Here is a 17,257-nt window from a genome sequence, read left to right as displayed (position 1 = left end):
ATGCACGCTCACAATACACACACATAGAGATGCACGCTCACAATACACACACACAGAGATGCACACTCACACATACAGAAGTGTACACATACAGTGCCTTCAGAAAGTATTCAGACCCCCTCCCTTTTTCCAAATTTTGTTTCGTTACAGACTTGTTCTAAAATGGATTAGATAAAATAAAAAATCCTCAATCTACACACAATAATCAATAATGGCAAAGCGAAAACAGGTTTTTAGACATTTCTGCAAATGTATTACAAATTTAAAAAACAGATACCTTATTTACATAAGTATTCAGACCTTTTGCTATGAGACTCGAAATTGAGCTCGTGCATCTTGTTTCCATTGATCCTCCTTGAGATGTTTCGACAACCTGATTGGAGTCCAGCTGTGGTCAATTCAATTGATTGGACATGATTTGGAAAGGCACACACCTGTCTATATAAGGTCCCACAGTTGACAGTGCATGTCAGAGCAAAAACGAAGCCATGAGGTCGAAGGAATTATCCGTAGAGCTCAGAGACAGGATTGTGTTGAGGCACCGATCTGGGGAAGGGTACCAAAAAAGTTCTGCAGCATTTAAGGTCCCCAAGAACACAGTGGCCTCCATCATTCTTAAATGAAAGAAGTTTGGAACCACCAAGACTCTTCCTAGAGCTGGCACCTAAAGACTGTCAGACCATCAGAAACGAGATTCTCTGTTCTGATGAAACCGAAATTGAACTGTTTGGCTTGAATGCCAAGCCTCAAGTTTGGAGGAAACCTGGAACCATCCCAATGCTGAAGCATGGTGGGTTCAAGCCAGAGCCCGGACTTGAACCCGATCGAACATCTCTGGAGATGAAAATACCTGTGCAGCAACGCTCCCTGTCCAACCTGACAGAGCTTGAGAGGATCTGCCAGGAAGAACGGGGGAAACTCCCCAAATACAGGTCTGCCAAGCTTCTAGCATCATACCCAAGAGGACTCAAGGCTGTAATCTCTGCCGAAGGTGCTTTACAAAGTACTGAGTAAAGGGTCTGAATACTTATGTAAATGTTATATTTCAGTTTTTTTTTTTATATAAATGAGCAAACATTTCTAAAAACATGTTTTTGTTTTGTCATTATGGGCTATTGTGTATAGATTGATGATGGGGGGGAAAAAAGCAAATTATTCAGTTATAGGATACGGCTGTAACGTAACAAAATGGGGAGAAAGTCACGGGGGTCTGAATTTTTCAGAATGAATTGTACATTCACCAACATTCACGTATTCTCAAATGCAGTCATGTAAATGACTTCATCATTAAAGGTGGACTCAGCGATCGGTTGCAGATGCAGACCGTAAACAGCATAATGGGTCGTTGTAGCGTGAGGCTCAACTTCTCCGCAGTTTTGGTCCTGTGGCTATACCAGGCTGCAACAGCATGATGCGAACCCGTGCACACACACAGACACTGTGTGCGACTGTGCGCGGGCAATGTCTCTCTCACACACACACACACACACACACACACACACACACACACACACATCACAAGAATGCTACAGCAGTGCTGTATTGTGCTATACCGTATAATACGATAGTCACATATTTACACAGCAGCAGCATACTTTAGGTTTTGTAGACTACAGCATTTGATGAGTTTGATGAAGGAAACCTGCATTTATTATGACCATTTATTGTACCACATAGATCAATGACCTGGACTCTGAGGATGGCAAGAAGGACACCTTGGTGGACGTGGTCTTCAAGAAGGCTCTGAAGGAGTTCCGCCTCAACATATTCAACTCCTACTCGACCGCTCTGGCTGTGAGTACCACTATGGTTGTTTCGCTGTCATTTCAAGTTTGATGGTATGTACAGGATACACATGGTATACACCGTCCAGCAAAATGCTTACTAGCAGGTTCCTTCACAACAGTAATAAGAAATAACAAAAGATAAGAATACGAACATAAAGTTAATGGCTCAGTAGAATAGAATAAACATTTTAGTATAAGTATAATATAGGAAGGCACAATTTATAGTACAGTGATTACACGTGTATCAGCGAAAAGGGAGATTAGCAATTAAATATGAGTCTAGTAGCAGCATCTGTGATGGGTGTGTGTGTGTGTTAGTTGGGCTGTTACGGTGACTGTATTTCTGCCACACTGGCAGTCACGTGTCATGACCGGCGTCACATTCCACATGACCGTTGAGTCACGGTAACTAGGCTTCTCCAAAAATGCGCTCTGATGCCCGCTGTTGGTCATTAGAAGGCTACGAAAAAACTTTCTAGCGGCCTGATACTTAGTGCTATATTGTCCCTTTAATCATTCTGTCATCAATGTAAATGCAATGGAAAATCAAATCGGACACTTCATGAGAGCCCTGGCATTCAGAGTTTGAGCGGAGTAGGATCACCTCTTGTGTATAAAGAGCCAACTCCTCATAGCTGGTTGATGCATGGAATAAAATGTGTGTTCCTGTAAGCCCATGTTGCGCAACATTTCTATAGGCGTTTGATGGCCTCTTTTAAAAAGAGGAGGATACCATCAGCTTTCTATAGGCTTGCTATATTTATTTCTCAACTTTCCTAATATTAAGCACATTGCTTTCCTTTACAACCTGAATGAAAATGAACTGCAGGAAAAGCCTCCTTTCGCTATTTAAGTGCATACCGATGACATGTCTATTGGTCCATTATAAATCAAACTAATTTCACACCCATATTATTTAGTATATGTAAAGTCTAGATTAAATTCAGAATAGTCTGATAGGTGAGAACTGTATCACTGTTTGTGTGCAGTCTAAGGCAAGAAACAACGCATGCATTTTTTCCCAAACGTTTTCAAATCATAGTTGCATGCATCATGTCATGTAGCCTAGCCCATATTTTGATAAGATTTGTATCACAGCTGAAGTGGCCAAATAAAGTGAGTTTTTATTGGGACAGTGACACATTTTGTGTTTTGGCTCTGTACTCGAGCACTTTGGATTTGAAATGATACAATGACTATGAGGTTAAAGTGCAGACTGTCAGCTTTAATTTGAGGGTATTTTACAATCATATCGGGTGAACCGTTTTGTACATAGTCCCCCTATTTTAGGGGACCAAAAGTATTGGGACAAATTCACTTATGTGTAGTAAAAAGTTTAGTATTTGTTTCTACGGAGCAAATCCCGTACCAGGCCGTGATGCCACCGGTCGAGACGCTCTCAATGGTGCAGCTGTAGTATTTGGAGACCCGGGGGTGGCATGCCAATATTCTTCAGCCACCTTAGGAAATAGAGATGCTGTTGCACCCTCTTGACAACAGTGGTGGTGTTGTTGGTCCATGGCAAGTCCTCGGTGGACGCAGAGGAACTAAAAACTGCTGACTCGTTGATGTGGACCAGGGCGTGTTCCCTCTTCTGCTTCCTGAAGTCAACAATCAATTCCTTTGTTTTGCTGACGTTGAGGGAGGGGTTGTTGTCCTAGCACCACAAACACTTACCTCCACCCTATAGGCTGACTCGTCGTTGTTGGTTATCAGGCCTACAACCGTGGTTTCGTCAGCAAACTTGATGATGGAGTTGGTGCCGCGAAAAGCCACGCAGTCGTATCTGAACAGGGAGTACAGCAGAGGGCTGAGGACACAACCCTGTTTAAAGAGTCGGTGTGGAGGAGGTATTGCCAATCCTCACAGCCTGTGATCTGCCCATCAGGAACTTCAGGATCCAGTTGTAGAGGGTACTGCCCAGACCCAGGGCTCTGTACTTGGTGACGAGCTTGGAGTGAACAATAGTGTTGAATGCTGAACTGTACTCAATGAACAGCATTCTCACATAGGTGTTCCTCTTGTCCAAAGAGAAAATTGGAGTGGGTCCAGTGTGCCTGGCATGCTGGCCTTGATGTGGGCCATGACCAACCTCTCAAAGCATTTCATGATGAAAGGGGTGAGTGCGATGGGGCGATAGTCATTTGGCCATGCCACCTTGGTTTTCTTGGGCACTGGTCACAATCACTTTTACAGTGGGCCTCAAGTTACTGGGCACCCCAATCACAACCGTCAGTGACCACGAATGCTTCTTTACTTGGACAGTGGCTGACTGTATTGTAGCACATGAATCGATTTTTGTAATCTTACCTCCCTCACTACTACTTTCCTCCTCATCTCTGCCTGTCCCATACTACTTTAGACTGTAGTACTGTCATCAATTGCATTATAACACTCTCTCACAAGATCTCAAAACTCTTTGCAGTAACACATATGGGCTTTTTTCATGCTAATATCTTCTTCTCCTCGTTCCCTCATCCCAATCCCCCCCCATCTCTTCCTCCTCCCCCTTTCCCTCTCCTCCAGATGGATGACGGTAAGAGTATCCGCTATAAGGACCTGTACGCCCTGTTTGAACACATCCTGGAGAAGAGCATGCGGCTGGAGCAGAGGGACTGGAGCGAGTCGCCCGTCAAGGTCTGGGTCAACACCTTCAAGGTCTTCCTGGATGAGTTCATGACCGAGTACAAGCCCATGGACAGCACCATCGGCAAGGTAGGGTTTGTGTGAGCGGGTGGAAGGATTTTGGCTGGGTGGGTGGGTGGGTGGGTGTGCTTGCGTCCGTACATGTGTCAATGCGTGTGTGTTGTTTTTTTAGAATGTGCTTCGACAGGTCAGTCCCATTTGAGATGGAAATCCTATAGTAGTATTACAAGCTGATGCATGGCATGTTGGCTCAGTGTTAATTTTGTCAACAGAAGTAGTGACATCAGTGCGAAGGACACGCGACACCCGGCACACACAGCCTACATCAGCTGGTGAGCTGCAGGGGAATAGGCAAGGGGGTGTAGGCAGACAGGCGCCGCTCCGGCCCCGCTTTCGATTATACACATCGTGCAGGCAACTCTCTTGCTTCCCTGTAGCAAACCAATCACCACCAGCCTTCTAAATAGCTACCCTTTGCCTGGTTAACAAACACAAGCTAGGGCCTCCCGAGTGGCGCAGTCTAAGGCACTGCATCGCAGTGCTAGCTGTGCCACTAGAGATTCTGGGTTTGAGTCCAGGCTCTGTCACAGCCGGCCGCGACCGGGTGACCTATTGTGCGCCGCATAATTGGCCCAGCGTCGTCCGGGTTAGGGGAGGGTTTGGCCGGCAGGGATGTCCTTGTCCCATCGTGCACTAGCGACTCCTGTGGCGGGCTGGACGCAGTGCATGCTGACAATGTCGCCAGGTGCACGGTGTTTCCTCCGACACATTGGTGCGGCTGGCTTCCGGGTTAAGTGGGCATTGTGGCTTGGTTGGGTTGTGTTTCGGAGAACGCACGGCTCTCAACCGTCGCCTCTCCCCGAGTCCAGACGGGAGTTGCAGCGATGAGACAAGACTGTAACTACCAATTGGGGAGAAAAAGGGGTATAAAAAAACACAAGCTGCTTCACGAAATTTGAAACAATAGCAGCCTTGAGTTAAGAGAAAAAAAAGTCTAGGTATGTTTTTCTCTCACTTCAGTATAGATTTTGTAGTCTCGCTCAACCCTCCTACTTTCTCCACTGCATTTCATAGCCAGATTCTGTAGCCACGTCTCCCTCTTTCCCTCAGAGAAAACGGCTTGAGAGATTACCGTTCAAAAGACCCATAATGCTATTTCTTTGTTTCTATCGTACATTGGTGGGTCGTGTTTTACATTCATAAAGCATATTGCTGGCCATTCTAGAACTAGGCTACTTAACCGTTTTAGGCTACTGGGCCGCGTACAGCAGGATGCAATATTTTGGAACGTTCAGATAGGCTCTGCAGGCTGCCATTAGCAACTCAACTTAAAACGTCTTCTGTGTTTGATTCTTTTTAAAATAATTGGTTCAAGGACATACATCTGGTGTATTAGAAGCAATTAATGGTACCATGATTGTCTTCGAATGTTGTATTTATTTACACAAAGGTTGACCACGAAGATCGCCATTTGCCTATTCACTATCATGCGGGATCCTGTTTTCTGCTAACAATGCCTGAAGTACCGCGGTCGGCCTTGAACTTCTGTGGCTTCAATGAGCGCGGGGGCAGTCGTTCTCCCCGGGGAATAACATTGGCTCTATTCATGGAATTCCTTCTGCAACATTCAAGAAAGTTTTGCAACGGAATGTGGCCCCACTAACATTACCAGTAGCCTATACGTAAACATTTGGTGGCACACAAAGAAAGTAAGAGATGGCAAACTATTTTATTGACTAAATTCCTCTTGCCACTACACTATGGTCTGGCAGTCTTTAGGTGCCTTTGGATTGGTTAAATAACTTTATTTTGAGTCAATGTGGACCTAGTGACTCAGCACTTGGACCAGGACTCTAGCCATAGGGACTCGACCATTGGGAACTCGGACTTGAGCACCGGGGACTTGGGACTCGATTCGGACTCTAGGTTTAGTGACTCGACTACATCACTGGGCGAAACGGTCATTAGCTGTCGTTCTACTTTTGGACATCAATGTGGCTTCGGCGTCCGTGGAACATTGATAACAAAAGGCAATGATGCGACTGAGGTGCAGCCCCATACTACTTTGCGGCACCAACCATCTGGTGATTGTGCTTCTCTCTCTCGCTCCGTCTCCGTGCTTGTATGTGTCAGTTTGTTGTGTATGTATTGTGCAATATTTATGTAGGCTGAATTAGGAATTTACATGGCTAGATCATTTGTATATATTCCTAGATGTGTTTGTCATATGTCTGCTGTTGGGAAGAGAATAGGATGTTGTGGTGTTATGGGTGGGTGCATGGCATGTTGGATGGATGGGCGAAGGCCTGATGGGACTAGTCACTGGTCTGTCTGTCTCCTGTTCTCTTAGGCCCCCAAACCAGAACGCAAGAAGAGGAGGAAAAAGGAACCTGACATTGTGAGTACTATATTCTATATACCGTATCTCTACGCTTTGGAATGCATTTGATGGCTGTATCTTTATGGCAAACTGAGTTGAGCCCCTCTATCACCCTCTGTAGGTTGAGGAGCACAATGGGCACATCTTCAAGTCCACCCAGTACAGCATCCCCACTTACTGCGAATACTGCTCCTCTCTCATCTGGATGATGGACAGGGCCTGCGTCTGCAAACGTGAGTTCACACACAGTTCCACTCCACACATACAAATGGCCAACGACTTCAGTCACCCAAGTCATAGACTGTTCTCCTTGTTTGTTTTTACACTGTTGCTACTCACTGTTTATGATCTAGTCATAGTCACTTTACACCTACCTACATGTACAAATTACCTCGACTAACCTGTACCCCAGCACATTGACTCGGTACCGGTATCCCCTGTATATAGCCTCATTACTAACCTGTACCCCAGCACATTGACTCGGTACCGGTATCCCCTGTATATAGCCTCATTACTAACCTGTACCCCAGCACATTGACTCGGTACCGGTATCCCCTGTATATAGCCTCATTACTAACCTGTACCCCAGCACATTGACTCGGTACCGGTATCCCCTGTATATAGCCTCATTACTAACCTGTACCCCAGCACATTGACTCGGTACCGGTATCCCCTGTATATAGCCTCATTACTAACCTGTACCCCTGCACATTGACTCGGTACTGGTATCTCCTGTATATAGCCTCATTACTAACCTGTACCCCTGCACATTGACTCGGTACCGGTATCCCCTGTATATAGCCTCATTACTAACCTGTACCCCTGCACATTGACTCGGTACCGGTATCCCCTGTATATAGCCTCATTACTAACCTGTACCCCAGCACATTGACTCGGTACCGGTATCCCCTGTATATAGCCTCATTACTAACCTGTACCCCAGCACATTGACTCGGTACCGGTATCCCCTGTATATAGCCTCATTACTAACCTGTACCCCAGCACATTGACTCGGTACCGGTATCCCCTGTATATAGCCTCATTGTTATTTTATTGTTACTTTTTAGATTTTTTTACTTTAGTTTATTTAGTAAATACTTCTTAACTCTATTTTCTTGAAAATGCATTGTTGGTTAGGGGCTTGTAAGTTTCTTCATTTCTCTGTAAGGTACCTGTTGTATTTGGCGCATTTGTGACAAGTTTGATCTGATTTGATATATACTGCCTTCACAAACTATTCACAGCCCTTGACTTTTCCCACATTTTGTTGTTACAAAGTGGGATTCAACTGGATTTGATTGTCTTTTTTTGTTGTCAACAATCTAAACAAAATACTCTGTCGAAATGGAAGAAAAAGTCAAATGTTTTAAGAATTTATGGAGAAAAAAAATTGAGTTTTGCCTATGCTTAGCTTGTTTCTGTTTCTTTTCATCGCCTCCCCAAAAATCTCCCCAGTCCTTGCCGATGACAAGCTACCCATAATATAATGCAGCCACCACCATACTTGAAAATATGAAGAAAAAAGAGTTGAATACTCGAGACATTTCAGCTTTTTTAATTTTTTTTTGTAATTTTCTTTTTTTAAATGAAACATAATTCCACTTTGACATTATGGGGTGTTGTGTGTAGGCCAGTGACACAAATTCTCAATTTAATCCATTTTAAATTCAGGCTGTAACACAACAACATGTGGAAAAAGTAAAGGGTGTGAATACTTTCCTGTTACGTGAATATATTATATAGTTTTATCTAAACTTATTAAATGTTTCACTTTTTCCATTTTTCTGAAATTGACTGAGTAGGATGGTCCTCCCCTTCCTCTGAGGAGGAGCCTCCACGGATATATACAAACACACACAGACTCCCACCATTACATACACACACACATACAACCCCCCCCCCCCCCACACACACACACACACTACCACCCTTCCACTCCACTCACACACACACACACACACACACACACACACACACACACACACTCACGCCCTCTTCCTGTGCTGCCTCTTAAGTGTCTCTAATCAAATTGTGTCCAGCTGTTCTCATAAATCTATCTCCTCTCCATCCGCTCTCTAATGTTCACTCGCGCACAGGCATTGGCATCTTTCTCTCTCTCCAGACTGCCTACTCTATATTTAAGCCTTTTGTGGTCTGCTTGTTGAATGACGGGTTGTGGTTGGACACGAAGCATTGCTAGAACGTTGCTTAAAGGTTAGGAGATGCAGATTGCTTGTTGTTGACAGTTGGAGACTTAGCGTTGATAGGTTGGGTAAGGGTATAGAGATTGTGTCTGACTCTGTGTCCTCTTCGGCAGTGTGTCGGTACGCCTGCCATAGAAAGTGCTGCTCTAGGATGACCACGAAATGTAGCAAAAAGGTAAGAGGCTATTGTGTATTTGAGTATTCATTATTAAGAATGTAAAGAAGGAATAGAGTATCAGGCAAGAGACAATGAAGTACTTGCAGGGATGTTGTAGTTTTTAAAGGGATAATCCATCCAAACCACTAATTTCTGATTAACATTGTTAAATAACACTAATGTGGGGAAAACCAATCCAAAAAAATGATGAACAAATTGTCGTTATAATAGGGATAATCCATCCAAACCACTAATTCCAGATTAACAGTGTTAAATAACACTAATATGGGGAAAACCAATCCAAAAAAATGATGAACAAATTGTCGTTATAACAAGGTTGGTAGCAATGTGAAAATCGTTGAGGAAATCTGTTGCAGCTCACGTCAACTACAAAACCCATAATGCCGAGTCAGTTAAGAACAAATTCTTATTTTCAATGATGGCCTAGGAACTGCCTTGTTCAGGGGCAGAACGACAGATTTGTACCTTGTCAGCTCGGGGATTTGAACTTGCAACCTTTTGGTTACTAGTCCAATGCTCTAACCATTAGTCTATGCTGCCGCCCCAAGGATGAGATTTACTTTCTATGATCTCTCTCTCCCTCCCTCTGCTCTGATAGACATGGGCCTGCAGAATCATATCCGTGGGAACCGTGCTGCAGTCTACTGCTGTCTGTTCAGAAAGAAATTAAATCATTCAGAATGCTACACCAGGATTAGGCCTATAAACCTAATTTAGCCACAAAGGATCAATAGCTTTTAAAAAAAAATGTTATTGCCTAGCTGTGAATTGTGTGTAGCCCAATCACAAGGGGTCGGGAAAGTGTGGTTAAATCTGTCGGTGAACAGCATGTTGCCAAAACAGGCCTTTCGCAATATTTCAAATACAATTGCGGGAAAACACAGGTTGGAAAGCAAATTGCTCCTGTTGAAAGAGAAGACTCTAATCTGTCTGTAGGCTACCACAATATTTTCTCAACTCCCAAATAGGTCAAGCGAACAGTAGCCTATTGTACAAAGTAAAACGAGAATATATCATATCGCCATCGCCGGCGAGTGACTGGAAACTGGGAAGCTTTTTTAGGACTATAACTTCCTCCTCGTATTGTACAATATGTGTCTCAACACACCTAGTATATTGATGGATTCAAGACGAGGTTGTTTTTATTGAGCTCAGATTCTCAGTTTGCCTGTTATTTCGATCTTTTGCGCAGTAGGAAGATTCTTCTAAGTCTCCAGTCATGTAAAATGACATTCAATTGGAAAGGCAAGACATTTTTATATTCCATTTTAGTCTATAGCTTTACTTAAACCTCAAAATAAATGATCAAAGAAATCACAAATCACAAAAGCGGAAAAGAGGGGAATGAGTCACTCAGTCTACTTTTTCCATGGATATTTTTTGCTGCTCTTGACTGATTCAACAGTCCTTCTTTGTCCTTTTGCATAGCCGGAGAGAAGTCCTTACATGACAAGTCACAGATCACAGATATTGAAGTTCATTTTTGATCCGATGTGTTACTGTGCTGCAACTGTTTCTGGAGTCTGGCCATTAAATGGTCACCAGAGAGAGAATCCTCTACAAAGGCATTTGAGCCTGGCACACTGAGGACAAATGAGACAATCCTGAACATCTTGATCAAGTTGGCTTTCCCTAGGTTTTGGAAAACTGCCACCCACTTCTCACTGGTGGATTTTGTGGCATCCTGTCTGGCTTTCTGTATTTCCTCCCGGCACAACACTCGTCATAGAGTTGGTCCATACTGACTGTCTCTGTCATTTTGAGGGCCACCTCCACCTGCTCCGGGTCAGTGAAGGAGAGCTCCTCATAGTGGCTGGTCAGTTTCACCATGACATTTTCTGGTGAGAAGTCAAACCACTTGTCAATGTATGTAATGACAGTGTCATAGAACTTCACAAAGTCCTGCTGCCGCTTGGACCTTTGTGCTGACAGTTGTTTGTCCATCAGCTGCTTGGTCTGGTATCCAAAAAGCTGTCCTGTTTCCGCTGAAGCACCTTCATGTTGAACTTTTGGACTTCCTAGTAAACATCTGTGATGCAGAGTTCTTTTTACGAGTTGGTCAAAAAACACACCCCGCGTTGTGGAAAAAGCACCGATGCAGCTTTTGAGCAACATTTGAGTAATGAAATAAAGGCACCTTTGAGCTTAACAAGACAGTCGGTGCCGTTGTAGCCGAGTCCGTGTTTAACCATATGGTATACATATACGAGGCTTCACTTGCAGCGATTTTTTTGCCCGTTTTTTCCACAGTAGACGTTATGAAAAATGCACCGATATTGCTAGCACCTTTAGCATTCCTGTGGACGCAGGAATGCTAGCACCTTCTTGTGCATTCCTGTGGACGCATGCTGAGTTAGGTCATTCTCCTCTCCGTGGCCAATTGAGAATTCCCGACGGCATGAAGTACAGAAAGATTTCGTCGAGTCACCACTGACGGGTTTAACCCACGTCTTTTTTTTGCCTCCCGTTGTTTGTTGTAGCTGCAGTCTTTTCTTTTTTGAAGGTTTATCCATATTTCCTTGATTATGCCGAACCGGCCGAACAACAACAGAAATTACTTTGCAGGAATTGGCGCGTTTATGCTATACTGGGATTGGATGAATATACGGGACATGGGAGGTCCCATATGTGACAAACCAATTTATCCCAATATAAGGGACATCTCGGCTATTACGGGACAGTTGGCAACCCTATGCAGGCAATACTTTATGATAACATGAATCCTGTACTAGCAGTGCTAGCAGTGCTTAGCCATCTCTACTGGCGAAAGAAAATAAAAAAATTACTGACGAATTACATAATTATTTTGAGTTTCATTACTCACGCAACATTCTTCCTTTCAAGCAATGTCCTTTTATGTAGTTTAATCACCTCGTCGCCACTGTAATATTTGTGTTGTGGAGAAATTACCAGGCAGGAGCCGGGAGTACAGTTAGTTTTCGTTTAGTCAAAACCCCTCGTGCTCTACCGTTCCCCGGCACCCCAGTGCGCATGTGCATTTCCTATTAGGTGTAGTAACGTAACACTGCCGTAATGCATTACTGCTTAGTAACAGCACAGTAACTAATATAAACAGATGTAGATCCCAGATACTACACGGTACTTCAGAGCTCCCCAGATCACCCCCCTCTCGCGCTCACTTTTTGTTTCGGCACCTGCCGATTTACAAATGAAGCACAGGCTAGCTAGTAAGTGTAGCTACACACAATAAAACCAACGTCAGTATCATCATGTGAAGTAGCTAGCTACAATAGCTGTAAAATAGCCTAAACAAACTCTGTTTGCCTGTACTTCTCAACTTCTATTTCTGTGTGTCCGTCCTTCCATCCGTGTGTGTTTTTCTCTATTTGTGCGTGTAGTACGACCCAGAACTGTCGTCCAGGCAGTTTGGCGTGGAGCTGTCTCGTCTGACCAGCGAGGAGAGGACAGTGCCCCTGGTGGTGGAGAAGCTCATCAACTACATTGAGATGCACGGCCTCTACACCGAGGGCATCTTCAGGAAGTCTGGCTCCACCAACAAGATCAAGGAGCTCCGGCAGGGGCTGGACACAGGTGTGATTGACAGGGTCCTGCTCCAGTTACCGTAGATTGTAGGGTTATGTTGTAAACCGGGGAGGGACAACAGAGCTGTGGTCACCGCACTCTCTATAGGTTTTCTGATTGGTTAATATAATGACAGAACACTGGGAGGTTATGTTAGAAACTGTATGCCCTAGAATGAAAATAGGCTGTAGACACAGGCTGTAATAGTAGTGGCAACAGTTCCCATGAACAAGTTGCCATGACACCACGTCCAAGGTATTCACATTACCGGATCGAAAGTGTCCGTAGCAAAGAGTTTAACAGTTGTAATGTTTACTCCAACTATAGTATTTAAGTCATATTTATACTGAACAAAAATATAAATGCAACATGTCAAGTTTTGGTCCCATGTTTCGTGAGCTGAAATAAAAGAGGGGGGGGGGGGTGCTGAGGAGTATTTATGTCTGTAATAAAGCCCTTTTGTGTGGAAAAACTCACTCTGATTGGCTGGACCTGGCTCTCCAGTGGGTGGGCCTATGCCCTCCCAGGCACACCCATGACTGTGCCACTGCCCAGTCGAGAAATCCATAGATTAGGGCCTAAGAATGTATTTCAATTGACTGATTTCCTTCTATGAACTGTAACTCAGTAAAATATTTGAATTTTGTCTCCCATTGCCCTCCAACTCCAGATGTGAGCAGCATGAACTTGGACGATTACAACATCCACGTCATTGCCAGCGTGCTCAAACAGTGGCTCCGCGACCTGCCCAACCCTCTGATGACCTTTGAACTCTACGAGGAGTTCCTCCGAGCCATGGGTAAGAACTGGGGTCAGAAGTAACCACATTGGTATTTGTTACAATGTTACTGTGTAGTAATGGTTAAAAGTGGCCTCTGTACCATTTTATAGATGCCCCGAAGGTGTAGATATAATATAATAGATATGATGATGATATAATGGATGAAGGTATGTTGTGTGTGCATAGAAATACAAATACTAGAACATACATTCCCTTTCGAGAAGGTGACGTGTGCCACCGGCGGCCATGTTGACTGCACCCATAGAAGTAAAGCAGGAAGTAATTATATTTTTTGTGTGACGTGGCTTCCCCCACGCAGGCCAGCCAGACAAGCGGGAGGTGATCCGTGGGGTGTACTCTGTGATTGACCAGCTCAGCCGAACCCACCTGAGCACCCTGGAGCGCCTCATCTTCCACCTGGTCAGGTGAGTGGTCACGTTACCCCGTGGGAAGCAGGATGTGGAGACTCACTGGATGCCTCCCGATTCTCCATCCCCTTCTTCCAAAGTGTGCAATTTCCATCATGGACTTAACTATCGGAAACTCCCTCCAGTCAATACACCAAGCCGATGCTTCTAAATCCATGAATGGGTGCGTGGGAGAAGGGTGGATAATTGGGAGGTTGTTATCCACTGCGTTCCAGTTTTTACATCTGTTCTTTGTTGCGACCTCCTCTGATGTGTGTGTGTGTGTGTGTGTGTGTGTGTGTGTGATCTTCCAGGATCACTCTGCAAGAGGACACCAATCGTATGTCGGCCAACGCCCTGGCCATAGTTTTCGCCCCATGCATCCTCCGCTGCCCCGACACCATCGACCCCCTGCAGAGTGTCCAGGACATCGGCAAGACCACCGCGTACGACTCAGACTAGAATGCACAAAACACACCACAAACACCCACCATCACTCGATAGTTGCGAGTGTGTATACCAAGGCACTGACAACTGACACACACTCAATAGCTATTCATCAGATGAATCCATGTGTTATTTCTGTTGTGAATCCTGTTCCTATCAGACAGATTCGATTATAAAGTATAGACTGAGCAACAGGACAAGCCACGTTATTCACTGGTTGCTCATTCTGTGTATCCTCCTCTAGGTGTGTGGAGCTGATCATTGGAGAGCAGATGAATAAGTACAGGGCCAGACTGAAGGACATCAACAGTCTGGAGTTCGCTGAGAACAAGGCCAAGAGCAGACTGACACACATCAGGAGGTCCATGGTAAGGCACCAGGACACCAGGGGTCGTGTTCTTTAGCCATCAAACCGGATAGAAATTGGAGGGACTTCCTGGACTTGTCCAATATATAAAAAAAACATTCATTTTCATTTCAGAACAAGCGTTTTCTGTTGCCCTAATGAAAATGACCCAGGGGTCCTAGGCAGGACAAATGTGACTGAGGCCATCATAGACTTCCCTCTCCATCTTCCAGTGGTTGAACTTTCACCTTTAATATTTAGCCCTTAGTTCCTCTCACCGGATGCAACGTTCTCCAACATTCTCCCAGTGATCCGAACATTACACTCAATTATGAAATGACTTTAGCTGTGATTTCGGCCATGACGTCATGGGTCATGATTTAAGTTCATCTCCAGAAGTATTTCACACTACCACCATATGAAAGTTAATTTGAGTGCAATTGGTTGTAATAAAAATTGGCCTACCCTCCATTTCCTTCTAATACCACCATGTAGTGTTTAGGCTTCAGCCCTAACCCTGTTCTCTCCTTTCCCCCTCCCCCCACTCCAGAAACCTGTACTAATCGCTGTTAGGTTTATTGGCATAACCCGCACAGCCACCGCGGTATGTATTCCTAGTATATACTCCATGAGATCACACCCAGTCCTGTCAGACCATTTGTCTGTGGTGCTGTCAATCAACCAGTCCTGTCAGCCCATTTGTCTGTGGCGCAGTCAATCAGCAAGTCAGGCACCTCCCTCATGCTATGAAGTCCACGTGCCCTCACATTGCTATCTCTTCCGTCCTTCTGTCTCTCTTCCCTTCTCTTCATTCTCCCTTTCTCTGTACACTGAGTGTATAAAACATTAGGAACACCTTCCTAATATTGAGTTTCACCCCTTTTGGCCTCAGAACAGCTTCAGCTCATCGGGCATGGACTCTACAAGGCGTCGAAAGCGTTCCACAGGGGTGCTGGCTCATGTTGACTCCAATCCGTCCCACAGTTGTCAAGATGGCTGGATGTCCTTTGGGTGGTGGACCATCCTTGATCCACACGGGGAAACTGTTGAGCATGAAAATCCTAGCAGTGTTGCAGTTCTTGACACACTCACACCGGTGCGCCTGGTACTAATTACCTTACCACGTACAAAGACACTTAAATATTTTGTCTTGCCCATTCACCTTCTGAATGTCTCAATTGTCTCAAGGCTTAAACATCCTTCTTTACCTGTCTCCTCCCCTTCATCTACACTGATTGAAGTGGATTTAACAAGTGATTCACCTGGTCAGTCTGTCATGGAAAGAGCAGGTGTTCCTAATGTTTTGTACACTCAGTGTATATCTATTTGCTACAGAAGATTGTATTTGTGTCTACCAAAGTCGGCCAACTAATATTCTCAGCTTGTCACTTAACCTCGCACCGTTGATTTGTCATACATTTGTAATAAATATCAGCCTTTTATTATTTGTTAATTGAAACCGTTTTATGATTCATGACTATCAACGGTCATTACTAGGTCATGTGAGAGAAATGAGAGCTGTGGTTCGTCCATTGGATAGATAGGGCAGTGTTTAGATGATGTTATACAACTGGTGGTTCTAATTCTGAGTTCTGATTGGTTAAAACCGCATTCTAGCTGATGTCTATTCCACAAGTTACCACCGCTAAATCGGACGTAAAATGCCCATTTACTCTGTTCCATCTGACTGCGCAATCCACTATCTCATCAGCCCAGCCAGGCAATTTCTGAACTTGATCTCCACTATAAAAAGCATCTTTACATTATCTCACATTTCTTTGAAACTAAAATGTTGTTTTCAACAGCTGAGATTTGTATAAACTTTGCTGTCTGTCTCACCGACATTTGCAACATTGTTTCAATATTCAAATTCAATCTCCAGCTGTCCCATAGTAATGAAGACGAGACGAGACAGACAGACAGGCAGCGTTTCCCAGCCAGTCGAAATATCCATCATATTTATGGATATATACATTAAAAATGAAAAAAGGTACAATGAAGTGCAGCTCATTTGCAGTCTTTCCAGCTTCACTTTGAAGTGATTGTGTTAGTTGTGTTGATGGCTAGCTCCTCTGAACAACAGTGTCCTGATGAGAGAACACATTTTCTATGCCAGGCGAAATCGCCCCTCATTAGCTCATTGCTATGGATTAATCCAAATAAATGTCACTAGAAAACAGCTTAAACAAATGCAAATACAATTACTGTTGTTATTCTGTCTGCACTGTTTGACGTGACTGTAAGTTAGCCGTAGTTGGCTAGCTAGCAAGCAAGGGATAAGAACGTTTCCAGCCAGTATTGCAATGGAACATTTAGAACCAACGACTGGGTCGCGTCCATAGATACAGAACAAAAAGACTGAAGGACTGGGTCGCGTCCATAGATACAGAACAAAAAGACTGAAGGACTGGGTCGCGTCCATAGATACAGAACAAAAAGACTGAAGGACTGGGTCGCGTCCATAGATACAGAACAAAAAGACTGAAGGACTTGGTCGTGTCTCTGGCAACCGAACCGATAGAACGAACGACCGACCGA

At 44.3% G+C, this 17,257-nt stretch overlaps 1 protein-coding gene across 9 annotated transcripts in view; it reads left to right on the top strand.

Moving 5' to 3' along the window:
* myo9ab (myosin IXAb) overlaps positions 1-17,257 on the top strand; it is a 232,133-nt gene that overhangs the window by 209,734 nt on the left and 5,142 nt on the right. For 8 of the 9 annotated variants that reach the window (XM_031801497.1, XM_031801503.1, XM_031801502.1 and 5 more), the window contains 10 exons: positions 1,678-1,794; positions 4,314-4,502; positions 6,784-6,831; positions 6,935-7,046; positions 9,131-9,192; positions 12,555-12,747; positions 13,409-13,537; positions 13,839-13,944; positions 14,241-14,372; positions 14,618-14,741. In XM_031801497.1, the coding sequence (XP_031657357.1) occupies positions 1,678-1,794; positions 4,314-4,502; positions 6,784-6,831; positions 6,935-7,046; positions 9,131-9,192; positions 12,555-12,747; positions 13,409-13,537; positions 13,839-13,944; positions 14,241-14,372; positions 14,618-14,741 (1,212 nt within the window). Of the gene's footprint in view, positions 1-1,677; positions 1,795-4,313; positions 4,503-6,783; positions 6,832-6,934; positions 7,047-9,130; positions 9,193-12,554; positions 12,748-13,408; positions 13,538-13,838; positions 13,945-14,240; positions 14,373-14,617; positions 14,742-15,269; positions 15,586-17,257 lie in introns of those variants that run through there. The other variant, XM_031801506.1, reaches the window with a different exon arrangement.

This window comes from Oncorhynchus kisutch, linkage group LG22, assembly GCF_002021735.2.
Source record: "Oncorhynchus kisutch isolate 150728-3 linkage group LG22, Okis_V2, whole genome shotgun sequence".
NCBI classification, from domain to species: domain Eukaryota; kingdom Metazoa; phylum Chordata; class Actinopteri; order Salmoniformes; family Salmonidae; genus Oncorhynchus; species Oncorhynchus kisutch.
This window is presented reverse-complemented; position numbering and strand designations above follow the sequence as displayed.